Genomic DNA, 23,919 nt, shown 5'->3' with positions numbered 1-23,919 from the left:
TTACCTTTCTACCCTCTCATTTGAACGTGTAGGCACGATCTTTGAGGCTTTCTTGATTAAATGCATCGACCCTTCTACATCCCAAACCATCTCATACTCACAGTTTTCATCTTCATCTTTCTCTTTGCTACTTTTGAAGATGCCTAACATATCACTCATCAACTCACCAATATGTAGTTGAATGTTCAACCCATTTGTAGGCCATAACAGAACCACAACAAGAGTAACCACAAATAACACGATATACCTGAGATTTTAAGCAAACTAAACTAATTAATTATTAATACATGAGAAAATCACAAAAACAAACAAAAAATTATATATGGTTACCATATGTAAATGAAGAGCTGTGTAGGAAGAAAACACAGATGAGTTGACACGTAATCCCAGTCATTAGAAACTGTAACTTTACTTGCTGTTAGTAGCATGAAAGATGGATACAAGTTTCCTTGTTGCCAGCTAATTGTCCCTAGAGTTTCCTACACAAATTACAACACATTTTTTTTTAATTCACGACATCATAAAGATTAAAGACACATACCCTTTATGATTAGGACCATATATATATATATATATATATATATATATATATATATATATATATATATATATATATATATATATACCTCTAATACAGGCCCATGTTCAGCTAAATGAGTAACACTACACTGATCGTGATCATGTCCAGACAAAACAAGTACCTATTACACAAGAGACAACAGCTTATAATTATAATGACATATTTTTCATTTTTTTTGTTAATGGAATGAAGTGAGTGGTTACGGGTTTGACATAATCCAATAACTTGTTTGATGTTTCTTCTGTAAGATAATTCTGATACACGATTTCATGGTCATCTGTAGCACGAGAAATTCTCTGAACATGAAAAGTGAGAGGTTAATAGAAGTAAAATAGATATATAGAAACAAATAGCAACTTGAAAGTACTTATATTACCTTATTTATAATTGGGGAAGAACGTTGCTGAGAACCACAGGATGTTGAATCTTGTCTATAGAGTGGTATATGAGTTAATAAAACCCTTGGAGGTGAATGAGTTTCTATAAAAATGCAAATAATGTTACTCCAATTTAAATTGAAAACTATACATCAGATAAAGTAGTGCAATTTACATACATACCCCTTGACACGCTAGTAACAAACTTCCATGCAGCAGAGGTCTGGTTTTGTTGTGGATGACCTGGCAAAAATAGAACCATCATTATATAAATTATACAAGAACCCTTTTTAAAATTTTGGAAACTATTCTTGAAATCGTACTTTATTTTCTCTAAAGTAATCAGGTTCAATAATTTTGGCCATCAACAGCAACAAATTCCACTTTTCCTGCTGTGAAGTTATAGTTTCTTGAACCAAATACCTTTTCATAGCGATTAATTACCTATTAAGTAGATAAAACAAGTTATGAATCATGACACATGACCTTAACAATAATAGAAAAAAACATATATTCATATATATATGTAATATGAAAATATATACCTGAGGCATGCGAGAGTGATAAGCTGCATAACCAATATCATGGTTTCCTGAAAGGAAGTATACTTGATTATTGGTAGCTGTAGACAAATAGACTACAATAAATAATCGATAACTTCAAGATCGAAGTATAAAACCCAAATATCACGATAGCGATTCAACGGAATATAAAACTATTTGAATAATCAACCAAGAATAAATCGAACGATAAAAAGAAAAAAACACGCGATATTTACGTGGAAACCCAAATCGGGAAAAACCACGGGCGGAGGAAGCCGAGAACCAATTTACTATAATATTCAGTGTTTACAGAGATAGAGGAAAGAAAAACAAATATATCAAATATATATTTGTATGAATATGTGTAGACAAATCGACTACAATAAATAATCGATAACTTCAAGATCGAAGTATAAAACCCAAATATCACGATAGCGATTCAACGGAATATAAAACTATTTGAATAATCAACCAAGAATAAATCGAACGATAAAAAGAAAAAACACACGATATTTACGTGGAAACCCAAATCGGGAAAAACCACGGGCGGAGGAAGCCGAGAACTAATTTACTATAATATTCAGTGTTTACAGAGATAGAGGAAAGAAAAACAAATATATCAAATATATATTTGTATGAATATGAGAGAAAAATGAAGATGTAATTTGAGGTGTGGTGTTTTTAATAAGCTTGGTTTCATTTCCTTTTATAGGCAAATGAATGTATGAATTCAATTGTCTATTACCATCCAAACTTGACAAACATGCTACCATCCATTCTTGACAAACATGCTACCACCCATTCTTGACAAATTAAAACCACATGTGTAGAATGGTATTCTAGAAATCATCCAATGTTGAAGTTTGAAGGAAACTTCCACAATCTCCACCTTGACTTCAAATGAGACAGGATGAAAAAACTTTAACTTGCACAATGATCATGCAAAACAGTTTATCAACAGCTCATCATACTCCAAATCTCTATAAGAATCTGCAAACACCATATGAGAAAAAATTGATTTCGAAAAGTAAATATACTTCCTCCACCACGAGCCTATCAGGCTCAAATGCGATCTGAAACACCCACCAAATCCAAACATGCTTTGAATTTGGCTATTGGAAGACTTTTAGTGAACATATCAGCAGGATTATCATTGGTGCTGATCTTGTTTACTGTAATATCGCCTTTAGCAATAACATCTCTGATGAAGTGATAACGAACATCAATATGCTTCGTTCGATCATGGAACATTTGATCCTTCGTCAGAAATATTGCACTTTGATTGTCACAAAAAACAGTGTTAACAGATAACTTGTTTGAAAGCTCACCTATCAACCGTTTCAACCAGAGGGCTTCCTTCACTGCTTCCGTAGCAGCCATGTATTCGGCTTCAGTGGTGGATAACGCTACAGTAGATTGTAACTGCGCTTTCCAGCTAACTGCGCAATCACCCAAAGTAAACATGTACCCTGTAATCGATCGTCTTTTATCCAAGTCCTTTGCATAATCAGAATCCACATAACCAAGTACTCCATTATCGGTTTTTCCAAACCGCAGACATAAAGAGGAAGTACCTCACAAGTAGCGAAAAATCCATTTAACAGCAACCCAATGCTCCTTTCCTGGATTCGCCATGTATCTGCTCACCATGCTTACCGCATATGACAAATCTGGACGTGTACAAATCATAGCATACATAAGAGATCCTACAGCGCTGGAGTATGGTACCTTTGCCATGTATGCTATATCTTCTTCGGTGGTAGGACTTAAGGCGGATGATAGCTTGAAGTGGGCTGCGAAAGGAGTGCTGACTTCTTTTGCGTCATGCATATTGAAACGGTGCAGAACCTTCTCAATGTAGCTTTGTTGAGAAAGGTATAGAGTTCTTGCACTACGGTCTCGCACTATTTCCATTCCTAGAATTTTCTTGGCAGCACCCAAGTCCTTCATATCGAACTCAGCATTCAACTGGTCTTTTATCTTTTGAATCTCCTTTATATTCTTCGCTGCAATTAACATGTCATCCACGTATAAAAGTAGATAGACCATTGAACCATCGTCACACTTTTTGTAGTAAACGCAGCTGTCGTAGGTGCACCTTTTCAGCTTGTGACTGGTCATAAATGAGTCAAACCTTTTATACCATTGTCGAGGAGATTGCTTGAGGCCATAAACAGACTTCTTCAATTTGCACACGTAGCTTTCCTTGCCAGGAGCTACAAAACCTTCAGGTTGTTGCATATATATCTCTTCCTCAAGCACACCATTTAAGAATGCTGTAGTAACATCAAGTTGCTCTAATTCATAGTCATGAGAGGCAACTAATCCCAACAAGACACGTATTGACGTGTGTTTGACAACCGGAGAGAAAATGTCGGTATAATCGATACCTGGGATTTGACGGTAGCCTTTGGCTACCAAACGAGCTTTATATCTTGGTTTGTCACCAGGGTGGATAGCCTCCTTCAACTTGTAGACCCATTTGCACTTAACTGTCTTCTTACCCTTTGGAGCTGGAACGAGATCCCATGTGCCATTTTTCTGAAGAGATTCCATCTCCTCGTGAATGGCAACCATCCACTTATTAGAATGTTTGGATTGAATGGCCTCGTTGTAGCTTGTGGGCTCCAGAACAGACTCAACTTCATTGGCAACTGTAAGTGCATAAGCGACAGAATTGGCTTGAACATATCTCTTTGGAGGTACAATCTGTCTGCGAGGTCTATCTCTTGCAATGGAGGGACTGTGAGGTTGGCTTGGAGCTTCGGCTGGCTCATGAGAAGAGGAATGTTGATTATTCGAGGGTTGAAAACCTCGACACCTTCATGAGACTGGTCCTCGAAAGATGAATTTAAAGGAAACTCCACCTCCACTCGAACTTTGTCTTTTTCCGAATTTTCATTTTCTCTGGTCTGAATGTTGGAGACAGGATGAAGCATGGCTTTTTCATCGAAGGTCACATCTTTAGATGTCAAAACCTTGCTTAGCTCCGGGCTCCATAATTTGAACCCTTTAACACCTGTCGGATATCCGAGAAAGACGCATTTAATTGCCCTCGGTTCCAATTTACCGTTATCAAGTCGGGCATATGCTGGACATCCAAATGGAATCAATTTCGTGTAATCAGCAGGTTGGCCGGACCAAAGCTCAAATGGGGTCTTCTTTTGAATATCACGAGAAGGGGAACAGTTGATAATGTAGCATGCGGTTGAAGCGGCCTCGGCCCAAAAAGACTTTGGCAACTTCGAATGAGATAGCATGCATCGGAGCTTCTCCATGATGGTGCGGTTCATACGTTCCGCTACGCCGTTCTGCTGTGGTGTATGAACTACGGTGCGATGCCTCGTAATTCCTTCCCTACGGCAATAGGAGTTGAATTCTTCAGAACAAAATTCCAGTCCATTATCAGTACGAAGGTATTTCACTTCAAAACCTGATTGCTTTTCAACCAATACTTTCCAATCTCTAAAAGTTTGGAATACTTCTCCCTTTGACTTCAAGAAGAACGACCATACCTTTCTTGAGAAATCGTCAATGATCGTGAGCATATAAGAGGCTCCACCTTTCGATTTAACCTTCGCTGGTCCCCATAAATCAGAGTGTATGTAGTCAAGTGGCCCTTTCGTCGTATGTTTTCCACCGATAAAACTCACTCGCTTCTGCTTTCCAAATACACAATCTTCACAGAATTCAAGTTCGATTGATTTGTGCTCCCCGAGCAACCCCCTTCGACTTAGTTCATTCATACCATGGTATGACATGTGAGCGAGCCTGAGGTGCCATAGACGAGAGCGATCAACGTTGGAGAGGGATTTAGAACATACCGAGACTTCGCCGGAGATAACTTGCCCATCCATAATGTAAAGGTTTGCGGATTTTCTAACTCCTCGGATGACCACAGAACCTTCCTTGAAAATATGGAGTTTCCCGTCTTTGCCAACAAACTCGTAACCTTTCTTCTCGAAAGTACCGAGACTTAGTAAATTTCGCCTAAGACCGGATACGTGCTTCACATCTTGAATCGTTCGAACAACGCCATCGAACATGCGGAACCTGAGTGTACCCCGTCCAATAATACGACACGAAGTATCGTTACCCATTAGAACGTGGCCTTCATTAACCTTTTCATATGAATGAAAAACCCTTCGGTTGGAGCTCATATGAAAAGTACACGCTGAATCAAGTACCCACTCACTCGTGGTCATTAAACCGTAGTCTGAAACGGATAGAAGCTCGCCATCGGAACCAGTTTCGGCAACATCGGCTTCAACGGTGTTATTGGTTGTTTTTCCCTTTGCGATTGCCTTTGCTTTCTCCTTGTTCTTTAACTTGAAACATTCATCGATCAGATGTCCCTTCTTGTGGCAATAATTGCAATACTTGCGATTGGCTTTGGACTTAGATCTAGATCGGTTTTGTGAAGAGCTACCTCTCTCGTTAGGTCTCCCTCTGATGTTGAGACCTTCGGCTTTAGAATCGTTGCTACTGTTCCCAACTATCTGCTTCATCTTTTCCTTTGAATCAAGAGCAGTCATTACCTCGTCAAGGACAAGAGTGTCCCGAGAATAGATAATGGTGTCACGAAAGTGATCGTAGGAGTCTGGGAGAGAAGATAATAAAAATAACGCCAAGTCTTCATCTTCGTATTTGACGTCCATATTCTCCAGATTTCCTACAAGCTCTTTAAAGGTAGAGAGGTGATCAGACAAAGAACTACCTTCACCCATCTTTAGGTTAAAAAGTCGTTGCTTCAAGTGTAGCTTGTTGGGCAAGCTTTTCGTCATAAGTAGCTGCTCGAGTTTTAGCCAGAGAGCCGCTGCGGATGTCTCTTTCAACACATCTTGGAGAACATCGTTAGAAAGATGCAGACGGATCTGCGACGACGCCTTCAGATCTTTCATCTCCTTTTCCTCAGTCGACCAAGTTGCCGGCATTTTCTCCATTCCTAATAGTGCTTTGTGGAGATCCATTTGGATCAACACATCTTTCATCTTTACTTGCCAGAGAGGGAATCTTGTGTTTCTGTCAAGTAAAGGAATATCGTACTTCATCGATGACATGGTTGAAAATAGTTTTTACGAATCGTTATCGGAAAACCCGGATAGCTCTGATACCAATTGTAGACAAATCGACTACAATAAATAATCGATAACTTCAAGATCGAAGTATAAAACCCAAATATCACGATAGCGATTCAACGGAATATAAAACTATTTGAATAATCAACCAAGAATAAATCGAACGATAAAAAGAAAAAACACACGATATTTATGTGGAAACCCAAATCGGGAAAAACCACGGGCGGAGGAAGCCGAGAACTAATTTACTATAATATTCAGTGTTTACAGAGATAGAGGAAAGAAAAACAAATATATCAAATATATATTTGTATGAATATGAGAGAAAAATGAAGATGTAATTTGAGGTGTGGTGTTTTTAATAAGCTTGGTTTCATTTCCTTTTATAGGCAAATGAATGTATGAATTCAATTGTCTATTACCATCCAAGCTTGACAAACATGCTACCATCCATTCTTGACAAACATGCTACCACCCATTCTTGACAAATTAAAACCACATGTGTAGAATGGTATTCTAGAAATCATCCAATGTTGAAGTTTGAAGGAAACTTCCACAATATGAGAGAAAAATGAAGATGTAATTTGAGGTGTGGTGTTTTTAATAAGCTTGGTTTCATTTCCTTTTATAGGCAAATGAATGTATGAATTCAATTGTCTATTACCATCCAAGCTTGACAAACATGCTACCATCCATTCTTGACAAACATGCTACCACCCATTCTTGACAAATTAAAACCACATGTGTAGAATGGTATTCTAGAAATCATCCAATGTTGAAGTTTGAAGGAAACTTCCACAATCTCCACCTTGACTTCAAATGAGACAGGATGAAAAAACTTTAACTTGCACAATGATCATGCAAAACAGTTTATCAACAGCTCATCATACTCCAAATCTCTATAAGAATCTACAAACACCATATGAGAAAAAATTGATTTTGAAAAGTAAATATACTTCCTCCACCACGAGCCTATCAGGCTCAAATGCGATCTGAAACACCCACCAAATCCAAACATGCTTTGAATTTGGCTATTGGAAGACTTTTAGTGAACATATCAGCAGGATTATCATTGGTGCTGATCTTGTTTACTGTAATATCGCCTTTAGCAATAACATCTCTGATGAAGTGATAACGAACATCAATATGCTTCGTTCGATCATGGAACATTTGATCCTTCGTCAGAAATATTGCACTTTGATTGTCACAAAAAACAGTGTTAACAGATAACTTGTTTGAAAGCTCACCTATCAACCGTTTCAACCAGAGGGCTTCCTTCACTGCTTCCGTAGCAGCCATGTATTCGGCTTCAGTGGTGGATAACGCTACAGTAGATTGTAACTGCGCTTTCCAGCTAACTGCGCAATCACCCAAAGTAAACACGTACCCTGTAATCGATCGTCTTTTATCCAAGTCCTTTGCATAATCGGAATCCACATAACCAAGTACTCCATTATCGGTTTTTCCAAACCGCAGACATAAAGAGGAAGTACCTCGCAAGTAGCGAAAAATCCATTTAACAGCAACCCAATGCTCCTTTCCTGGATTCGCCATGTATCTGCTCACCATGCTTACCGCATATGACAAATCTGGACGTGTACAAATCATAGCATACATAAGAGATCCTACAGCGCTGGAGTATGGTACCTTTGCCATGTATGCTATATCTTCTTCGGTGGTAGGACTTAAGGCGGATGATAGCTTGAAGTGGGCTGCGAAAGGAGTGCTGACTTCTTTTGCGTCATGCATATTGAAACGGTGCAGAACCTTCTCAATGTAGCTTTGTTGAGAAAGGTATAGAGTTCTTGCACTACGGTCTCGCACTATTTCCATTCCTAGAATTTTCTTGGCAGCACCCAAGTCCTTCATATCGAACTCAGCATTCAACTGGTCTTTTATCTTTTGAATCTCCTTTATATTCTTCGCTGCAATTAACATGTCATCCACGTATAAAAGTAGATAGACCATTGAACCATCGTCACACTTTTTGTAGTAAACGCAGCTGTCGTAGGTGCACCTTTTCAGCTTGTGACTGGTCATAAATGAGTCAAACCTTTTATACCATTGTCGAGGAGATTGCTTGAGGCCATAAAGAGACTTCTTCAATTTGCATACGTAGCTTTCCATGCCAGGAGCTACAAAACCTTCAGGTTGTTGCATATATATCTCTTCCTCAAGCACACCATTTAAGAATGATGTAGTAACATCAAGTTGCTCTAATTCATAGTCATGAGAGGCAACTAATCCCAACAAGACACGTATTGACGTGTGTTTCACAACCGGAGAGAAAATGTCGGTATAATCGATACCTGGGATTTGACTGTAGCCTTTGGCTACCAAACGAGCTTTATATCTTGGTTTGTCACCAGGGTGGATAGCCTCCTTCAACTTGTAGACCCATTTGTACTTAACTGTCTTCTTATCCTTTGGAGCTGGAACGAGATCCCATGTGCCATTTTTCTGAAGAGATTCCATCTCCTCGTGCATGGCAACCATCCACTTATTAGAATGTTTGGATTGAATGGCCTCGTTGTAGCTTGTGGGCTCCAGAACAGACTCAACTTCATTGGCAACTGTAAGTGCATAAGCGACAGAATTGGCTTGAACATATCTCTTTGGAGGTACAATCTGTTTGCGAGTTCTATCTCTTGCAATGGAGGGACTGTGAGGTTCGCTTGGAGCTTCGGCTGGCTCATGAGAAGAGGAATGTTGATTATTCGAGGGTTGAGAAACCTCGACACCTTCATGAGACTGGTCCTCGAAAGATGAATTTAAAGGAAACTCCACCTCCACTCGAACTTTGTCTTTTTCCGAATTTTCATTTTCTCTGGTCTGAATGTTGGAGACAGGATGAAGCATGGCTTTTTCATCGAAGGTCACATCTTTAGATGTCAAAACCTTGCTTAGCTCCGGGCTCCATAATTTGAACCCTTTAACACCTGTCGGATATCCGAGAAAGACGCATTTAATTGCCCTCGGTTCCAATTTACCGTTATCAAGTCGGGCATATGCTGGACATCCAAATGGAATCAATTTCGTGTAATCAGCAGGTTGGCCGGACCAAAGCTCAAATGGGGTCTTCTTTTGAATAGCACGAGAAGGGGAACAGTTGATAATGTAGCATGCGGTTGAAGCAGCCTCGGCCCAAAAAGACTTCGGCAACTTTGAATGAGATAGCATGCATCGGACCTTCTCCATGATGGTGCGGTTCATACGTTCCGCTACGCCGTTCTGCTGTGGTGTATGAACTACGGTGCGATGCCTCGTAATTCCTTCCCTACGGCAATAGGAGTTGAATTCTTCAGAACAAAATTCCAGTCCATTATCAGTACGAAGGTATTTCACTTCAAAACCTGATTGCTTTTCAACCAATACTTTCCAATCTCTAAAAGTTTGGAATACTTCTCCCTTTGACTTCAAGAAGAACGACCATACCTTTCTTGAGAAATCGTCAATGATCGTGAGCATATAAGAGGCTCCACCTTTCGATGTAACCTTCGCTGGTCCCCATAAATCAGAGTGTATGTAGTCAAGTGGCCCTTTCGTCGTATGTTTGCCACCGATAAAACTCACTCGCTTCTGCTTTCCAAATACACAATCTTCACAGAATTCAAGTTCGATTGATTTGTGCTCCCCGAGGAACCCCCTTCGACTTAGTTCATTCACACCATGGTATGACATGTGAGCGAGCCTGAGGTGCCATAGACGAGAGCGATCAGCGTTGGAGAGGGATTTAGAACATACCGAGACTTCGCCGGAGATAACTTGCCCATCCATAATGTAAAGGTTTGCGGATTTTCTAACTCCTCGGATGACCACAGAACCTTCCTTGAAAATATGGAGTTTCCCGTATTTGCCAACAAACTCGTAACCTTTCTTCTCGAAAGTACCGAGACTTAGTAAATTTCGCCTAAGACCGGATACGTGCTTCACATCTTGAATCGTTCGAACAACGCCATCGAACATGCGGAACCTGAGTGTACCCCGTCCAATAATACGACACGAAGTGTCGTTACCCATTAGAACGTGGCCTTCGTTAACCTTTTCATATGAATGAAAAACGCTTTGGTTGGAGCTCATATGAAAAGTACACGCTGAATCAAGTACCCACTCACTCGTGGTCATTAAACCGTAGTCTGAAACGGATAGAAGCTCGCCATCGGAACCAGTTTCGGCAACATCGGCTTCAACGGTGTTATTGGTTGTTTTTCCCTTTGCGATTGCCTTTGCTTTCTCCTTGTTCTTTAACTTGAAACATTCATCGATCAGATGTCCCTTCTTGTGGCAATAATTGCAATACTTGCGATTGGCTTTGGACTTAGATCTAGATCGGTTTTGTGAAGAGCTACCTCTCTCGTTAGGTCTCCCTCTGATGTTGAGACCTTCGGCTTTAGAATCGCTGCTACTGTTCCCAACTATCTGCTTCATCTTTTCCTTTGAATCAAGAGCAGTCATTACCTCGTCAAGGACAAGAGTGTCCCGATAATAGATAATGGTGTCACGAAAGTGATCGTAGGAGTCTGGGAGAGAAGATAATAAAAATAACGCCAAGTCTTCATCTTCGTATTTGACGTCCATATTCTCCAGATTTCCTACAAGCTCTTTAAAGGTAGAGAGGTGATCAGACAAAGAACTATCTTCACCCATCTTTAGGTTAAAAAGTCGTTGCTTCAAGTGTAGCTTGTTGGGCAAGCTTTTCGTCATAAGTAGCTGCTCGAGTTTTAGCCAGAGAGCCGCTGCGGATGTCTCTTTCAACACATCTTGGAGAACGTCGTTAGAAAGATGCAGACGGATCTGCGACGACGCCTTCAGATCTTTCATCTCCTTTTCCTCAGTCGACCAAGTTGCCGACATTTTCTCCATTCCTAATAGTGCTTTGTGGAGATCCATTTGGATCAACACATCTTTCATCTTTACTTGCCAGAGAGGGAATCTTGTGTTTCTGTCAAGTAAAGGAATATCGTACTTCATCGATGACATGGTTGAAAATAGTTTTTACGAATCGTTATCGGAAAACCCGGATAGCTCTGATACCAATTGTAGACAAATCGACTACAATAAATAATCGATAACTTCAAGATCGAAGTATAAAACCCAAATATCACGATAGCGATTCAACGGAATATAAAACTATTTGAATAATCAACCAAGAATAAATCGAACGATAAAAAGAAAAAACACACGATATTTACGTGGAAACCCAAATCGGGAAAAACCACGGGCGGAGGAAGCCGAGAACTAATTTACTATAATATTCAGTGTTTACAGAGATAGAGGAAAGAAAAACAAATATATCAAATATATATTTGTATGAATATGAGAGAAAAATGAAGATGTAATTTGAGGTGTGGTGTTTTTAATAAGCTTGGTTTCATTTCCTTTTATAGGCAAATGAATGTATGAATTCAATTGTCTATTACCATCCAAGCTTGACAAACATGCTACCATCCATTCTTGACAAACATGCTACCACCCATTCTTGACAAATTAAAACCACATGTATAGAATGGTATTCTAGAAATCATCCAATGTTGAAGTTTGAAGGAAACTTCCACAATCTCCACCTTGACTTCAAATGAGACAGGATGAAAAAACTTTAACTTGCACAATGATCATGCAAAACAGTTTATCAACAGCTCATCATACTCCAAATCTCTATAAGAATCTACAAACACCATATGAGAAAAAATTGATTTTGAAAAGTAAATATACTTCCTCCACCACGAGCCTATCAGGCTCAAATGCGATCTGAAACACCCACCAAATCCAAACATGCTTTGAATTTGGCTATTAGAAGACTTTTAGTGAACATATCAGCAGGATTATCATTGGTGCTGATCTTGTTTACTGTAATATCGCCTTTAGCAATAACATCTCTGATGAAGTGATAACGAACATCAATATGCTTCGTTCGATCATGGAACATTTGATCCTTCGTCAGAAATATTGCACTTTGATTGTCACAAAAAACAGTGTTAACAGATAACTTGTTTGAAAGCTCACCTATCAACCGTTTCAACCAGAGGGCTTCCTTCACTGCTTCCGTAGCAGCCATGTATTCGGCTTCAGTGGTGGATAACGCTACAGTAGATTGTAACTGCGCTTTCCAGCTAACTGCGCAATCACCCAAAGTAAACACGTACCCTGTAATCGATCGTCTTTTATCCAAGTCCTTTGCATAATCGGAATCCACATAACCAAGTACTCCATTATCGGTTTTTCCAAACCGCAGACATAAAGAGGAAGTACCTCGCAAGTAGCGAAAAATCCATTTAACAGCAACCCAATGCTCCTTTCCTGGATTCGCCATGTATCTGCTCACCATGCTTACCGCATATGACAAATCTGGACGTGTACAAATCATAGCATACATAAGAGATCCTACAGCGCTGGAGTATGGTACCTTTGCCATGTATGCTATATCTTCTTCGGTGGTAGGACTTAAGGCGGATGATAGCTTGAAGTGGGCTGCGAAAGGAGTGCTGACTTCTTTTGCGTCATGCATATTGAAACGGTGCAGAACCTTCTCAATGTAGCTTTGTTGAGAAAGGTATAGAGTTCTTGCACTACGGTCTCGCACTATTTCCATTCCTAGAATTTTCTTGGCAGCACCCAAGTCCTTCATATCGAACTCAGCATTCAACTGGTCTTTTATCTTTTGAATCTCCTTTATATTCTTCGCTGCAATTAACATGTCATCCACGTATAAAAGTAGATAGACCATTGAACCATCGTCACACTTTTTGTAGTAAACGCAGCTGTCGTAGGTGCACCTTTTCAGCTTGTGACTGGTCATAAATGAGTCAAACCTTTTATACCATTGTCGAGGAGATTGCTTGAGGCCATAAAGAGACTTCTTCAATTTGCATACGTAGCTTTCCATGCCAGGAGCTACAAAACCTTCAGGTTGTTGCATATATATCTCTTCCTCAAGCACACCATTTAAGAATGATGTAGTAACATCAAGTTGCTCTAATTCATAGTCATGAGAGGCAACTAATCCCAACAAGACACGTATTGACGTGTGTTTCACAACCGGAGAGAAAATGTCGGTATAATCGATACCTGGGATTTGACTGTAGCCTTTGGCTACCAAACGAGCTTTATATCTTGGTTTGTCACCAGGGTGGATAGCCTCCTTCAACTTGTAGACCCATTTGTACTTAACTGTCTTCTTACCCTTTGGAGCTGGAACGAGATCCCATGTGCCATTTTTCTGAAGAGATTTCATCTCCTCGTGCATGGCAACCATCCACTTATTAAAATGTTTGGATTGAATGGCCTCGTTGTAGCTTGTGGGCTCCAGAACAGACTCAACTTCATTGGCAACTGTAAGTGCATAAGCGACAGAATTGGCTTGAACATATCTCTTTGGAGGTACAATCTGTTTGCGAGTTCTATCTCTTGCAATGGAGGGACTGTGAGGTTCGCTTGGAGCTTCGGCTGGCTCATGAGAAGAGGAATGTTGATTATTCGAGGGTTGAGAAACCTCGACACCTTCATGAGACTGGTCCTCGAAAGATGAATTTAAAGGAAACTCCACCTCCACTCGAACTTTGTCTTTTTCCGAATTTTCATTTTCTCTGGTCTGAATGTTGGAGACAGGATGAAGCATGGCTTTTTCATCGAAGGTCACATCTTTAGATGTCAAAACCTTGCTTAGCTCCGGGCTCCATAATTTGAACCCTTTAACACCTGTCGGATATCCGAGAAAGACGCATTTAATTGCCCTCGGTTCCAATTTACCGTTATCAACTCGGGCATATGCTGGACATCCAAATGGAATCAATTTCGTGTAATCAGCAGGTTGGCCGGACCAAAGCTCAAATGGGGTCTTCTTTTGAATAGCACGAGAAGGGGAACAGTTGATAATGTAGCATGCGGTTGAAGCAGCCTCGGCCCAAAAAGACTTCGGCAACTTTGAATGAGATAGCATGCATCGGACCTTCTCCATGATGGTGCGGTTCATACGTTCCGCTACGCCGTTCTGCTGTGGTGTATGAACTACGGTGCGATGCCTCGTAATTCCTTCCCTACGGCAATAGGAGTTGAATTCTTCAGAACAAAATTCCAGTCCATTATCAGTACGAAGGTATTTCACTTCAAAACCTGATTGCTTTTCAACCAATACTTTCCAATCTCTAAAAGTTTGGAATACTTCTCCCTTTGACTTCAAGAAGAACGACCATACCTTTCTTGAGAAATCGTCAATGATCATGAGCATATAAGAGGCTCCACCTTTCGATGTAACCTTCGCTGGTCCCCATAAATCAGAGTGTATGTAGTCAAGTGGCCCTTTCGTCGTATGTTTGCCACCGATAAAACTCACTCGCTTCTGCTTTCCAAATACACAATCTTCACAGAATTCAAGTTCGATTGATTTGTGCTCCCCGAGGAACCCCCTTCGACTTAGTTCATTCACACCATGGTATGACATGTGAGCGAGCCTGAGGTGCCATAGACGAGAGCGATCAGCGTTGGAGAGGGATTTAGAACATACCGAGACTTCGCCGGAGATAACTTGCCCATCCATAATGTAAAGGTTTGCGGATTTTCTAACTCCTCGGATGACCACAGAACCTTCCTTGAAAATATGGAGTTTCCCGTATTTGCCAACAAACTCGTAACCTTTCTTCTCGAAAGTACCGAGACTTAGTAAATTTCGCCTAAGACCGGATACGTGCTTCACATCTTGAATCGTTCGAACAACGCCATCGAACATGCGGAACCTGAGTGTACCCCGTCCAATAATACGACACGAAGTGTCGTTACCCATTAGAACGTGGCCTTCGTTAACCTTTTCATATGAATGAAAAACGCTTCGGTTGGAGCTCATATGAAAAGTACACGCTGAATCAAGTACCCACTCACTCGTGGTCATTAAACCGTAGTCTGAAACGGATAGAAGCTCGCCATCGGAACCAGTTTCGGCAACATCGGCTTCAACGGTGTTATTGGTTGTTTTTCCCTTTGCGATTGCCTTTGCTTTCTCCTTGTTCTTTAACTTGAAACATTCATCGATCAGATGTCCCTTCTTGTGGCAATAATTGCAATACTTGCGATTGGCTTTGGACTTAGATCTAGATCGGTTTTGTGAAGAGCTACCTCTCTCGTTAGGTCTCCCTCTGATGTTGAGACCTTCGGCTTTAGAATCGCTGCTACTGTTCCCAACTATCTGCTTCATCTTTTCCTTTGAATCAAGAGCAGTCATTACCTCGTCAAGGACAAGAGTGTCCCGATAATAGATAATGGTGTCACGAAAGTGATCGTAGGAGTCTGGGAGAGAAGATAATAAAAATAACGCCAAGTCTTCATCTTCGTATTTGACGTCCATATTCTCCAGATTTCCTACAAGCTCTTTAAAGGTAGAGAGGTGATCAGACAAAGAACTATCTTCACCCATCTTTAGGTTAAAAAGTCGTTGCTTCAAGTGTAGCTTGTTGGGCAAGCTTTTCGTCATAAGTAGCTGCTCGAGTTTTAGCCAGAGAGCCGCTGCGGATGTCTCTTTCAACACATCTTGGAGAACGTCGTTAGAAAGATGCAGACGGATCTGCGACGACGCCTTCAGATCTTTCATCTCCTTTTCCTCAGTCGACCAAGTTGCCGACATTTTCTCCATTCCTAATAGTGCTTTGTGGAGATCCATTTGGATCAACACATCTTTCATCTTTACTTGCCAGAGAGGGAATCTTGTGTTTCTGTCAAGTAAAGGAATATCGTACTTCATCGATGACATGGTTGAAAATAGTTTTTACGAATCGTTATCGGAAAACCCGGATAGCTCTGATACCAATTGTAGACAAATCGACTACAATAAATAATCGATAACTTCAAGATCGAAGTATAAAACCCAAATATCACGATAGCGATTCAACGGAATATAAAACTATTTGAATAATCAACCAAGAATAAATCGAACGATAAAAAGAAAAAACACACGATATTTACGTGGAAACCCAAATCGGGAAAAACCACGGGCGGAGGAAGCCGAGAACTAATTTACTATAATATTCAGTGTTTACAGAGATAGAGGAAAGAAAAACAAATATATCAAATATATATTTGTATGAATATGAGAGAAAAATGAAGATGTAATTTGAGGTGTGGTGTTTTTAATAAGCTTGGTTTCATTTCCTTTTATAGGCAAATGAATGTATGAATTCAATTGTCTATTACCATCCAAGCTTGACAAACATGCTACCATCCATTCTTGACAAACATGCTACCACCCATTCTTGACAAATTAAAACCACATGTGTAGAATGGTATTCTAGAAATCATCCAATGTTGAAGTTTGAAGGAAACTTCCACAATATGAGAGAAAAATGAAGATGTAATTTGAGGTGTGGTGTTTTTAATAAGCTTGGTTTCATTTCCTTTTATAGGCAAATGAATGTATGAATTCAATTGTCTATTACCATCCAAGCTTGACAAACATGCTACCATCCATTCTTGACAAACATGCTACCACCCATTCTTGACAAATTAAAACCACATGTGTAGAATGGTATTCTAGAAATCATCCAATGTTGAAGTTTGAAGGAAACTTCCACAATCTCCACCTTGACTTCAAATGAGACAGGATGAAAAAACTTTAACTTGCACAATGATCATGCAAAACAGTTTATCAACAGCTCATCATACTCCAAATCTCTATAAGAATCTACAAACACCATATGAGAAAAAATTGATTTCGAAAAGTAAATATACTTCCTCCACCACGAGCCTATCAGGCTCAAATGCGATCTGAAACACCCACCAAATCCAAACATGCTTTGAATTTGGCTATTGGAAGACTTTTAGTGAACATATCAGCAGGATTATCATTGGTGCTGATCTTGTTTACTGTAATATCGCCTTTAGCAATAACATCTCTGATGAAGTGATAACGAACATCAATATGCTTCGTTCGATCATGGAACATTTGATCCTTCGTCAGAAATATTGCACTTTGATTGTCACAAAAAACAGTGTTAACAGATAACTTGTTTGAAAGCTCACCTATCAACTGTTTCAACCAGAGGGCTTCCTTCACTGCTTCCGTAGCAGCCATGTATTCGGCTTCAGTGGTGGATAACGCTACAGTAGATTGTAACTGCGCTTTCCAGCTAACTGCGCAATCACCCAAAGTAAACACGTACCCTGTAATCGATCGTCTTTTATCCAAGTCCTTTGCATAATCGGAATCCACATAACCAAGTACTCCATTATCGGTTTTTCCAAACCGCAGACATAAAGAGGAAGTACCTCGCAAGTAGCGAAAAATCCATTTAACAGCAACCCAATGCTCCTTTCCTGGATTCGCCATGTATCTGCTCACCATGCTTACCGCATATGACAAATCTGGACGTGTACAAATCATAGCATACATAAGAGATCCTACAGCGCTGGAGTATGGTACCTTTGCCATGTATGCTATATCTTCTTCGGTGGTAGGACTTAAGGCGGATGACAGCTTGAAGTGGGCTGCGAAAGGAGTGCTGACTTCTTTTGCGTCATGCATATTGAAACGGTGCAGAACCTTCTCAATGTAGCTTTGTTGAGAAAGGTATAGAGTTCTTGCACTACGGTCTCGCACTATTTCCATTCCTAGAATTTTCTTGGCAGCACCCAAGTCCTTCATATCGAACTCAGCATTCAACTGGTCTTTTATCTTTTGAATCTCCTTTATATTCTTCGCTGCAATTAACATGTCATCCACGTATAAAAGTAGATAGACCATTGAACCATCGTCACACTTTTTGTAGTAAACGCAGCTGTCGTAGGTGCACCTTTTCAGCTTGTGACTGGTCATAAATGAGTCAAACCTTTTATACCATTGTCGAGGAGATTGCTTGAGGCCATAAAGAGACTTCTTCAATTTGCATACGTAGCTTTCCATGCCAGGAGCTACAAAACCTTCAGGTTGTTGCATATATATCTCTTCCTCAAGCACACCATTTAAGAATGATGTAGTAACATCAAGTTGCTCTAATTCATAGTCATGAGAGGCAACTAATCCCAACAAGACACGTATTGACGTGTGTTTCACAACCGGAGAGAAAATGTCGGTATAATCGATACCTGGGATTTGACTGTAGCCTTTGGCTACCAAACGAGCTTTATATCTTGGTTTGTCACCAGGGTGGATAGCCTCCTTCAACTTGTAGACCCATTTGTACTTAACTGTCTTCTTACCCTTTGGAGCTGGAACGAGATCCCATGTGCCATTTTTCTGAAGAGATTCCATCTCCTCGTGCATGGCAACCATCCACTTATTAGAATGTTTGGATTGAATGGCCTCGTTGTAGCTTGTGGGCTCCAGAACAGACTCAACTTCATTGGCAACTGTAAGTGCATAAGCGACAGAATTGGCTTGAACATATCTCTTTGGAGGTACAATCTGTTTGCGAGTTCTATCTCTTGCAATGGAGGGACTGTGAGGTTCGCTTGGAGCTTCGGCTGGCTCATGAGAAGAGGAATGTTGATTATTCGAGGGTTGAGAAACCTCGACACCTTCATGAGACTGGTCCTCGAAAGATGAATTTAAAGGAAACTCCACCTCCACTCGAACTTTGTCTTTTTCCGAATTTTCATTTTCTCTGGTCTGAATGTTGGAGACAGGATGAAGCATGGCTTTTTCATCGAAGGTCACATCTTTAGATGTCAAAACCTTGCTTAGCTCCGGGCTCCATAATTTGAACCCTTTAACACCTGTCGGATATCCGAGAAAGACGCATTTAATTGCCCTCGGTTCCAATTTACCGTTATCAACTCGGGCATATGCTGGACATCCAAATGGAATCAATTTCGTGTAATCAGCAGGTTGGCCGGACCAAAGCTCAAATGGGGTCTTCTTTTGAATAGCACGAGAAGGGGAACAGTTGATAATGTAGCATGCGGTTGAAGCAGCCTCGGCCCAAAAAGACTTCGGCAACTTCGAATGAGATAGCATGCATCGGACCTTCTCCATGATGGTGCGGTTCATACGTTCCGCTACGCCGTTCTGCTGTGGTGTATGAACTACGGTGCGATGCCTCGTAATTCCTTCCCTACGGCAATAGGAGTTGAATTCTTCAGAACAAAATTCCAGTCCATTATCAGTACGAAGGTATTTCACTTCAAAACCTGATTGCTTTTCAACCAATACTTTCCAATCTCTAAAAGTTTGGAATACTTCTCCCTTTGACTTCAAGAAGAACGACCATACCTTTCTTGAGAAATCGTCAATGATCGTGAGCATATAAGAGGCTCCACCTTTCGATGTAACCTTCGCTGGTCCCCATAAATCAGAGTGTATGTAGTCAAGTGGCCCTTTCGTCGTATGTTTTCCACCGATAAAACTCACTCGCTTCTGCTTTCCAAATACACAATCTTCACAGAATTCAAGTTCGATTGATTTGTGCTCCCCGAGCAACCCCCTTCGACTTAGTTCATTCACACCATGGTATGACATGTGAGCGAGCCTGAGGTGCCATAGACGAGAGCGATCAGCGTTGGAGAGGGATTTAGAACATACCGAGACTTCGCCGGAGATAACTTGCCCATCCATAATGTAAAGGTTTGCGGATTTTCTAACTCCTCGGATGACCACAGAACCTTCCTTGAAAATATGGAGTTTCCCGTCTTTGCCAACAAATTCGTAACCTTTCTTCTCGAAAGTACCGAGACTTAGTAAATTTCGCCTAAGACCGGATACGTGCTTCACATCTTGAATCGTTCGAACAACGCCATCGAACATGCGGAACCTGAGTGTACCCCGTCCAATAATACGACACGAAGTGTCGTTACCCATTAGAACGTGGCCTTCGTTAACCTTTTCATATGAATGAAAAACGCTTCGGTTGGAGCTCATATGAAAAGTACACGCTGAATCAAGTACCCACTCACTCGTGGTCATTAAACCGTAGTCTGAAACGGATAGAAGCTCGCCATCGGAACCAGTTTCGGCAACATCGGCTTCAACGGTGTTATTGGTTGTTTTTCCCTTTGCGATTGCCTTTGCTTTCTCCTTGTTCTTTAACTTGAAACATTCATCGATCAGATGTCCCTTCTTGTGGCAATAATTGCAATACTTGCGATTGGCTTTGGACTTAGATCTAGATCGGTTTTGTGAAGAGCTACCTCTCTCGTTAGGTCTCCCTCTGATGTTGAGACCTTCGGCTTTAGAATCGCTGCTACTGTTCCCAACTATCTGCTTCATCTTTTCCTTTGAATCAAGAGCAGTCATTACCTCGTCAAGGACAAGAGTGTCCCGAGAATAGATAATGGTGTCACGAAAGTGATCGTAGGAGTCTGGGAGAGAAGATAATAAAAATAACGCCAAGTCTTCATCTTCGTATTTGACGTCCATATTCTCCAGATTTCCTACAAGCTCTTTAAAGGTAGAGAGGTGATCAGACAAAGAACTATCTTCACCCATCTTTAGGTTAAAAAGTCGTTGCTTCAAGTGTAGCTTGTTGGGCAAGCTTTTCGTCATAAGTAGCTGCTCGAGTTTTAGCCAGAGAGCCGCTGCGGATGTCTCTTTCAACACATCTTGGAGAACGTCGTTAGAAAGATGCAGACGGATCTGCGACGACGCCTTCAGATCTTTCATCTCCTTTTCCTCAGTCGACCAAGTTGCCGACATTTTCTCCATTCCTAATAGTGCTTTGTGGAGATCCATTTGGATCAACACATCTTTCATCTTTACTTGCCAGAGAGGGAATCTTGTGTTTCTGTCAAGTAAAGGAATATCGTACTTCATCGATGACATGGTTGAAAATAGTTTTTTACGAATCGTTATCGGAAAACCCGGATAGCTCTGATACCAATTGTAGACAAATCGACTACAATAAATAATCGATAACTTCAAGATCGAAGTATAAAACCCAAATATCATGATAGCGATTCAACGGAATATAAAACTATTTGAATAATCAACCAAGAATAAATCGAACGATAAAAAGAAAAAAACACGCGATATTTACGTGGAAACCCAAATCGGGAAAAACCACGGGCGGAGGAAGCCGAGAACCAATTTACTATAATATTCAGTGTTTACAGAGATAGAGGAAAGAAAAACAAATATATCAAATATATATTTGTATGAATATGAGAGAAAAATGAAGATGTAATTTGAGGTGTGGTGTTTTTAATAAGCTTGGTTTCATTTCCTTTTATAGGCAAATGAATGTATGAATTCAATTGTCTATTACCATCTAAGCTTGACAAACATGCTACCATCCATTCTTGACAAACATGCTACCACCCATTCTTGAAAAATTAAAACCACATGTGTAGAATGGTATTCTAGAAATCATCCAATGTTGAAGTTTGAAGGAAACTTCCACAGTAGCTCTTTCAAGATTCTTAAGGTCGAAAATATGTCTGAACCGATTTAAAGAATCCTGCCATCTGAAACACCCAACAAAAGATCAGCTTCAAACCTTTTCACTATTATAACAATTTATAAAGATACGTGTTCTTTTTGCCTTACTCATCATCGGAAAGAACAGGGCCACCATCAAAATAATCACCCAAAAACAAAATCATGTCAGGTTTGAACCAAATCATATAAAGATGAACCTTCAGACATTGCTACTGAATCTGCATCCTTCATCCTCCCAACACCAGCAGCTTCACCAAGTGGAATGGGATCAAATATCTTACAAGGCAGCTTCATTAGAGATGATTCGTTGTATTTTAAGAAATCCTGTAAATAACAAGAAATACATCTGATTTATTAACTTGACAATTGCATGTTGATAGAAATAACAATAATATGAAACTTGCAAAGAGAAAGAGAAAGAGAAAAAGTCAACTCAAACTTCAGTACAGAAACCCGGTCCCACCTTCTTTCCATACACGCCACATCAAAGGGGAAACCCAATAACCCCAAATCCACCAAGAAGGAATGCTATCTACATTGATATTTGTTAAAAATTGATTTAGTAATAATATTGAGATGTAAATAATTATATTTATTTTTTATACCTCTAGAAAGTATGAATCCTCCAACTGCCATAACAACCAACATGGAAAAAGATCCAAAAGTATTAGCAACTATCATATTTCTTCCTAAAGCTCCCATCATACGGAAAAGCCCTATTGACATTTGATGCAAAGAGAAATACAACCCAAACTGCTTCAAACATCTACATATAGAAAAGATGTTATTTTAATAAGATGTCAACATAACAAAAGTAAGAAAAGGGAATCTTGAAAATATACCTAGAAAATTGGGGATCAAATCCAACAAGATAGTATGTAACCACAACCCAAACACCGGATTCTATAATTGATGATGGAATACTTAAAATCCATGAAGGAAGTGTGTAAGTCCAACAGGGGTATAAATGTAAATCTCTATGCTTGTAGACAACAGGAAGCTTAGTTATCAACATAGGAACCTCCATGAATCCATTAAACAAAATCATAACTATTGCAACCAACATAAGTTGAAAAAACACACCTGTCATGATTAAGTAATCTAGATAATAGTAATAGTAATAAGGTACTTACATTTACGAGCTTTTTGAGAGGCTTGAACTCTTTGTCTAGGAAAGTTCAACTTGTTTCTCACTAAGAAGCTACATTGGGAGCTCTTGATTCCACTAGACCTCCCAATGAATAAACCCTAGCATCAAACAGTTCTAATAAGGAATATATTATATATACATATCAATGAAATTAGAATTTGGGGGCTAGGGTTAGGGTTAGGGCTAGCAACCATGAAATATAGCACACTGATTGTTGTTTAGGGTTATGAACTCTGTAATGGAACTATAAATGGTTAAATGAACATGTTCATAGTTATGAACTCTGTAATGGAACTATAAATGGTGAAATGAGATCGAGAGGCGCTTGTTCGGCCTTAAGAATGTCAAGGATATCAGTTGCGTCTCTAGGAAGTTGGTCCAGAGCCACTCGTACCTCCTCCTCCGAGTTCTGTACCGGAATAGTAACGAAGCAGAAAAAATGGAGAAAATTTGGGTGAAGAAGAAGAAACCTGATAGCAGATTGCAGGCAGGACAGTCACTCGTGGTATGCAGAGGTGGAAGAGACGTTCCCGATACACGTGTAGACATGAAGGTTTCAACAACCCTATCGATGTTCCCGATACCATAACTCTCAAATTTGAAAACCTTCTATCTGCTTTATTTGCTTTATACTGGCTTGTATGATTGTAAGAATGGTGGTGGATGAAGCGTTCGTCGATAGGGCCGGTGCGCCGCCGCTGTGTGAGGCCAAAAGAGACGGTGAGTGTTGGAGGCGGTGGTGGTGGGTTAGGGCAGAGACGAAGGATGTGAGATATGAGAGAATGATAGTCCTCGTGACGTTCTTGAAAAAAAGCCCTAGTTTTGGTCCCCATTTTGTAATAG

General features: G+C 40.1%; 1 protein-coding gene across 1 annotated transcript; it reads right to left on the bottom strand.

Annotated features, from left to right (window-relative positions):
* On the bottom strand, positions 1-22,111 carry LOC145121699 (uncharacterized protein C630.12-like). Its single transcript, XM_079057406.1, has 10 exons — positions 22,035-22,111; positions 21,896-21,952; positions 1,503-1,581; positions 1,313-1,401; positions 1,141-1,208; positions 957-1,060; positions 784-876; positions 627-701; positions 331-479; positions 1-247 (listed from the first exon to the last, which is right to left on the bottom strand). The coding sequence occupies exons 1-10, from the start codon at positions 22,109-22,111 to the stop codon at positions 1-3; spliced, it is 1,038 nt and encodes a 345-aa protein (XP_078913532.1).
* Positions 22,112-23,919: the final 1,808 nt, after the last annotated feature.

Source organism: Lactuca virosa, chromosome 6 (assembly GCF_052849685.1).
Source record: "Lactuca virosa cultivar CGN04683 chromosome 6, Lactuca_virosa_CGN04683_v6, whole genome shotgun sequence".
Lineage (NCBI taxonomy): Eukaryota > Viridiplantae > Streptophyta > Magnoliopsida > Asterales > Asteraceae > Lactuca > Lactuca virosa.
This window is presented reverse-complemented; position numbering and strand designations above follow the sequence as displayed.